This window comes from Spermophilus citellus (assembly GCF_964194105.1).
Source record: "Spermophilus citellus genome assembly, chromosome: 6".
Classification (NCBI taxonomy): domain Eukaryota; kingdom Metazoa; phylum Chordata; class Mammalia; order Rodentia; family Sciuridae; genus Spermophilus; species Spermophilus citellus.
Genome location: NC_138187.1, coordinates 11274964 through 11281800, shown reverse-complemented (window position 1 = coordinate 11281800; position 6837 = coordinate 11274964). Strand labels below are relative to the sequence as shown.

General features: G+C 39.1%; 3 protein-coding genes across 11 annotated transcripts in view; 1 reads left to right on the top strand and 2 right to left on the bottom strand.

Annotated features, from left to right (window-relative positions):
• The window catches only part of PDXDC1 (pyridoxal dependent decarboxylase domain containing 1), a 54768-nt gene that overhangs the window by 12806 nt on the left and 35125 nt on the right, over positions 1-6837 (top strand). For 5 of the 9 annotated variants that reach the window (XM_081298721.1, XM_081298718.1, XM_081298722.1 and 2 more), the window contains exons 2-3: positions 4267-4340; positions 4845-4913. In XM_081298721.1, coding sequence (XP_081154847.1) covers positions 4267-4340; positions 4845-4913 — 143 coding nt within the window. The remainder of the gene's footprint in view (positions 1-4266; positions 4341-4844; positions 4914-6837) is intronic. The other 4 variants (XM_081298719.1, XM_081298724.1, XM_081298723.1 and 1 more) reach the window with 3 other exon arrangements.
• MPV17L (MPV17 mitochondrial inner membrane protein like) overlaps positions 1-6837 on the bottom strand; it is a 77033-nt gene that overhangs the window by 41004 nt on the left and 29192 nt on the right. The window lies entirely within an intron of this gene.
• NTAN1 (N-terminal asparagine amidase) overlaps positions 6007-6837 on the bottom strand; it is a 51319-nt gene continuing 50488 nt past the window's right edge. Inside the window, exon 11 of the transcript XR_014022577.1 lies at positions 6007-6201. The gene's annotated coding sequence lies outside the window, so the exon portion shown is untranslated. The remainder of the gene's footprint in view (positions 6202-6837) is intronic.

Genomic DNA, 6837 nt, shown 5'->3' with positions numbered 1-6837 from the left:
GCAGCTCAGGAGTCTGAGACAGGAGGATTGCAAGTTTGAAGCCAACCTGGGCAACTCAGCAAGACCTTGTCTCAAAAATAAAATTAAGGACTAGGGATGTAGCTCAGTTGGTAGAGTGCTTGCCTCATATGCACAAGGCCCTGGGTTCAATCCTCAGCACCACAAAAAAAATAATGATAATAAATTAAATTAAAAGGGCTGGAGCTATAGCTCAGTGGTGGAGCACTTGCCTAGCATACACAGGCCCTGGGTTCAGTTCCCAGCACTGAGAGAGAAAAAGAGAAAAAGAAAAGCCCTCGGGGTCTACTTGGGGAATGTATCTGTGCTGGAAAGAACATCCCTAAAACAATTCACAGTAAAGGGATAAGGAATCATGAGAATAAATGGCAAGTTGCATATCAGAATGCCCTAATTTCAAGGGTTCTGTTCCATTGTTACTATAATCATTTTTGACAGGAAAAGAGGTTTCACATTTGATTTAAAGAAAAACTTCATCAGTATCATTAGAGGGGATGTTAAAGAGTAAGAGTGAGTGCTTCTACCCACAGGGGGTTTCTTGGAAGTACAGTACTGGATTGTGATTGAATAGGTAGCTAGAGGAAGATAAAAGACCCAGGGATGTTCAGCTGAGGCAAGTGTTAGAAGCTAGAAGCATGAGGTATGGAGGTCTGAACAATCAGCCAAGCAAAACTGTTCATCTTTTCATTGGGCCAGAAGGTAGGGGACACAGATTGGAGTCACAAGAGAGGAGGATAATGGAGAACATAACAGTAGACTTAGGAGTTAAGATGTGTTCTCTTGACCATTGTCTGTTCCTCCTCTTCATAATCGGAGCACTGAGATACTTTTGATTGCTTTCCAACCTGTCTCATGGTTACATTTAAGTTGTGGATTTTATTAAAAATCTATTTGAAAATGATTTTTCTGATTTGTTTAAAAATCAGAATAGATGTGGCTTTGATTATTTTGTAAGCCCTTGTGGAGTCAGTGTGATGTAATAGAAGCTGGGAATAGGAGTCAGGACCGAGGGACTCAGGGCTCTAGCACTGTGCTGTCATTTATTAGCTCCATGACCTCTGATAAATCACTTCACCACTCTATTAATTTCTAACCTCTAAAATGTTAGGCCAGAATCAGAGATTTTTATGTTATACATTTTTCTTCTTAATAAGAGTTTTTAGAAATGAAACTTTATTCAGAACCCTATATATAAAACAAAGCTGATTAGATTAATGGTTGTTAGAGAGCTGGAAGCTCCAACTTTTGTTGTTGTTTTCAGTTATACATGCCAATAGAATGTATTTATATCGTACATACATACTTTCCATTCTCATGGTTCTTGATGTGGAGTTACACTGGTCATGTATTCATATTTGAACAGAGGAAAGTTATTTCCAATTCATTCTACTGTCTTTCCCATTCCCATCCCTTCCCCCATGCCCACCTGTCCAACCTAGTGAACCTCCACTCCTCCCTCTCCCCCACCTTTTGAGAGTCAGCATCCACATATCAGAGAGAACATTTGGTCTTTGGTTTTTTTTTTTTTTTGTTTTTTTTTTTTTTGAAACTGGCTTATTTCACTTAACATGATAGTCTCCATTTCCATCCATTTACCAGCAAAGGCCACAATTTCATTCTTTATGCCTGAGTAATATTCCATTGTGTATATGTACCACATTTTCTTTATCCATTCCTCTATTGAAGGGCACCTAAGATTGGTTCCATTGTGAACTGAGTTGCTGTGAACATTGATATCACTCTAGTACACTGATTTTAAGTCCTTTGAATATGTGCCAAGGAGTGGGATAACTGGGTAAAATAGTGGTTCCATTCCCAGTTTTCTAAGGACTCTCAGTACTGCTTTCCAGTCTGGCAGCAATGTATGTGTGTTTCCCCACCTTTTTCCCCATGTCCTCGCTTAACATTTATTGTTACTTGTATTTTTTTTCTTTCTCTTTGTGGTGCTGGGGATTGAGCCCAGGGCCTTGTGCATGCAAGGCAAGCACTCTACCAATTGAGCTGTTTTTTTTTTTAAAAATATTTATTTTTTTTAGTTGGACACGATACCTTTATTTATTTATTTTTATGTGGTGCTGAGGATCAAACCCAGGGCTTCAAATGTGCTACGCAAGTGCTCTACCGCTGAGCCACAACCCCAGCCCTGTTACTTGCATTTTTGATAATTGCCATTCTGACTGGAGTGAGATGAAATCTCATTGTAGTTTTAATTCACATTTCTCAAATTGCTATTGATGTTAAACATTTTTTCCTATATTTGTTGACCATTCATATTTCTTTTTCTGTGAAATATCTCTGTTCAGTTCCTTTGCCCATTTATTCATTGGGTTATTTGTCTTTTTAAGTTTCTTGAGTTCTTTATATATCCTGGAGGTTAATCCTCTGAGGTGCAGGTGGCAGAGATTTTCTCCCATTCATGTCAGAGGTCTTCCTTTGCCTGTCCAGAGATTTTCTCTCTCTTCATGTTCTTGATTGTTTCCTTTGCTGTGAAGAAGTTTTTTAGTTTGAAAATTGATTCTTGATTTTACTTCTTGCACTTTAAAAGTTTTCTTGAGGAATTCAGTTCTTAAGCCAACATGGTGGAGATTTGAGCCTGCTTTTTCTTCTAGTAGGTGCAGGTTCTCCGGTCTTGATCCACTTAGAGTTGAGTTTTGTGCAGGGTGAGAAATAGGGGTCTGATTTCATTTTAGTACGTGTAGATTTCCAGTTTTCCCAGCTCAATTTGTTGAAGAGGCTATCTTTTCTTCCATGTGTTTATTGGTGCTGTTGTCTAGTATGAGATAACTACATTTAAGTGGGTTTGTCTCTATTCTCTACATTGGTCTTCATGTCTGTTTTGGTGCCAATACCGTGCCATTTTTGTTATTCTAGTTCTGTGGTATAATTTAAGGTCTAGTATTGTGATGCCTCCTGTAGAAGCCCCAACTTTTTATCCAACCCATTCTCCCCAAGATCCCCCCTAAAGTCCCTTCCAGAATCTGACATTTTCTGATTCTTATATTGGTAAACTTATTAGAATTTCTTGAACAAATATGAAGAGGTAATATAAAACTAAATGGAGCACACACTTTACTGCACACCTGTGCCGTAGAAGATATTACCAGGTACAATAAGCAATGTGAATAGAAACAGAAATCTAGATCCTCCTTCAAGCAGACACTTGGTGAGAAAGGAAAAGAGAGTTTCTGCAATTTTTTATAACACAATTCACATTACATAGTGATCCAAAGCACTAGGCTGTGGAGACTGAGAAGAAAGGAAAAAGAGAGAACTTGATTCACCCTCTGGATACCATCACTGCTGCAGCTTCCTCCAGAAACATGCTCTGTTACGGAAGCTCTTGCAGACTAGACTTATGGGTGTATTAGTTTCCTACGGCTGCTCTAACAACTTATCACAAACTGCGGTTTAAAACAACTAAAATGAAGCCAGGCATGGTGGTGCTTGTCTGTTTCCCAGCTACCCTGAAGGCAGAAGCAGGAAAATTACTTGAGTACAGGAGTTTGAGGTCAGCCTGGGGTAACATAGCAAGAACACATCTCAAAAGAGAAAGAAGAGTTTGCAATTTTTGTCCCTGGGCTGTGATCACGACTGGGCAGGCTGCACGCAGAGGGAGAGGTCTTCCTTTGCCTGTCCAGCTTATGACATTTGCTGGTATTCCTCAGCTCATGGCCATATCATTCCAATTTTCAAAGCCAACATCTTCAGATTTCTCATGTCTTCATATGACCCTGTTTGTGAATAGTCTCCCTCTGCCTGCTCCTTTAGAGGGATACGTGTGACTGTATTTATTTAGGGCACCATCTCAAGATCCTTATTAATAACATCTACAAAGACTGCCGTATAAAATAACATTACAGGTCCCAGGGGTTAGGCTCTTAGGGAAGTCAGGGGAGGTAAGCATTTTCAGCCTATTACAGCAATAAAACAAGTAGCACCCCATACATACTTCTTATGGACTTAGTGAAAAACTGGAATAACCTTGGAGTCCATTAATTTGGAACTAGTTAAATCAACCATGGTACATTCAGAGCATGGAATCGGGTATAACCACTAAGAAGAATGAAGTGAGCATACTGACATGGAACCATATAAGTATTATTGGAAGTTTACATGTACAGTATAATAGATTTACAAATTTTATAAGAAAGCCAGGAGAAAGTGGACTTGCATTTGATTTTTCTGGGTGGATTATGACAGAACTGGTAGAGGAGTGTTAATCTTTAATCTTCTTGGTTTGTTTCCCAGATAGCAGACCCTACATTAGCTGAAATGGGGAGGAACTTGAAGGAGGCCATGAAGATGCTGGAGGAGAGTCAGAGGTGAGTGTGTGCAGGACAGAGGCCACCCTGCTTGGCGTGTCCAACCTGTTTTCTGGTGGCTTTGGTTTCCTGTTAAAAACATCTCTTAACTCCAGAATGCCACACATAGTTTCTGCTGACTTTAAAATTGATATTTGTCTTGGGTTGAAGTTGCTTTGTAATTAAAGGACTTTGCGGGGGAGGGCATAATTTTCAGTTTTGTCTGTTAAGAGTTTTACAGTGATGATACATTGATTTGAGTCTCTAAATACTTCTTACTGTAGATTCAGGTCAGAGAGGGCATCACTACAAGGAAATGGGTTCTGAAATGTTTTGTTGCTGGTGGTGGTGGGAGGGTCATGTTCTTTTCCTGAAACTCAAACTGTACTCCAAACTGGGACCTAGAAAGATGTGATAATTGTGTTTCAAATCCTACATCATTTATGAAGAGATTCTGGTTAAATGGCCATTCTGCATGTTCAAATGTTAAAAATTTGGTATGATAAAACATTTTTTTCTTTAAAGTAGAAGAGTAGAAGATGAAAATGGGAAGAAGCTCATGTCAGAGGACATTCCAGGGCCACTCCAGGGAAGGTAGGTGGCAATAAAGTTTAGTACTTTTAGATAGGGTATAAATGTTTCTTACCCAAATTTTCCATTGTTTAATTACAGTTTGACAATTTTAGTTTGTGTCTAGGTTTTTTTCTTTTCCCTTCATGGTGTTGGGGATTGAACTCCAGGCCTTGTGCATACTAGCTAAGTGCTCTACCATTGGGCTAAATCATTAGTCCTACAATTTTAGTTTGAGCCCAAAGGGGGAAAAAAATGTCCTGCAGTACTGGAGATTGAGCCCAGGGGTGCTCTACCACCAAGCTACATCTCCAGCCCTTTTAAAATTTTACTTACTTATTTGTTTGATTTTTTTGGTGTCAGAGTTGAACCCAGGGCACTTAACCACTGAGCCATATCTCCAGCCCTTTTTTGTATTTTATTTGAAGATAGGATCTCACCGATAGGGTCTTAAGGCTGAGTTGTTTAAGGCTAAGTTACTGAGGCTGGCTTTGAACTTGTGGTCATCTTGCCTCAGCCTCCTGAGCTGCTGGGATTACAGGTGTATGCCATTGTGTCCAGCTTAGAATTTAAAGGGATTTATATGCAGTATAACATTAAAAAACTGAAATGCCATTGGATGGTTAGATATAATGCTGAGCTTACCAGCTTCTTTCAGATCTTAATACAACCTCATGACTCAGAGCCATTCATGAATTTGTAATTATAACTGAAGTATCATACTTAGTTCATTCTTAAAAACTGATCTATTCAGTGGACTGAATTTTATTTTTAGAGATATTTTAATTTGCTAAGATTTGTCATTCTTATAATATCCTAAATGAAAGGAAAAGGTCAACTTTAATCAGTGATTAGCAGAGTGATTTAGTTCTTCACAACTGAAGTAACTCTATCAAGTCTTTGTGGCTTGAACTAGTGGCGGAAAAAAAATCAGAAAAATAAGTAGCTGACTTCAGTTTTCAAAAGGTGCTAGTTAGTCTAGAATTAAAAGTCCCAGCCCAACTTCCCTGAGACAAATTTATTTATTTTTTTATAACCAGGAAACTCCAGGTAGGTCAACAGTACAACTCCCTTAAATTGTTCCTTAACCTGAATGTAAATTGTACAAGATTGCAAAAGAAAAGCATAGAGGAAGGCTCACAGTGTGCCAGTAAATGTCGTATCTAACATACCCGGATGCTAATATTTTAAAATAGGCACTCCTACTGTAGCTTAGATTGTGCAGATTTTTAAAATCTCTAGGCATGAAGTGCTTTCTACAACTCAGGAAGGAGAATAGGAAGCAAATCCAGTGAGTCTCTTTGTTCCAGGCCTAAAGGGAATAAAAAGGTTTAAGTTTTTGTCTGTTCTCCTGATTCCACAGAAGTTTCCTTAGAGGAGATACTCCCAAGGACATCTGTAATTCTCAGAATGACAGCACATTAACACCATGAGTCAGGAGTATTCACACTTGGTAACAATGACATCGTCTTTGAGACAAGCAAGATGGCAGACATAATGTCATGTGCTTTACCAGCACTGTCGACTGTGTCCTCACTATTCTGTAATGAAAGGGCTTGTCCAGTGGGGATAGGTTACTCAAGGTCACAAGGCTAACCTCCATGGGCCTCAAGTTTCCTTCCCCATCAGAGGACTAGAGGGTGAGCACCCTGGGGAGGGTGGAGTTTTAAGCATTGTTTTGACAGTGCTGCTTTTTTGAAAGAGAAAAATTTTATCAGTCATATTCTAATTAATAGAAATAGTACTTTTATGTCTGTGCATCACACATTGCCTTGCCATTGCTTATGACTTCAGCTGTTTGTATTGTTTCCACTCCTCATGTAATGAACACTTGCTGTCATTGCTTAGATGGCAGTAAATCTATTCTCACTCGAAGCAGATCTCAAGTTTCCCAACTTGGGGAAGAGGTGGTGGTAAATGATGTGTGCATTACATATTTAAGGCTGCC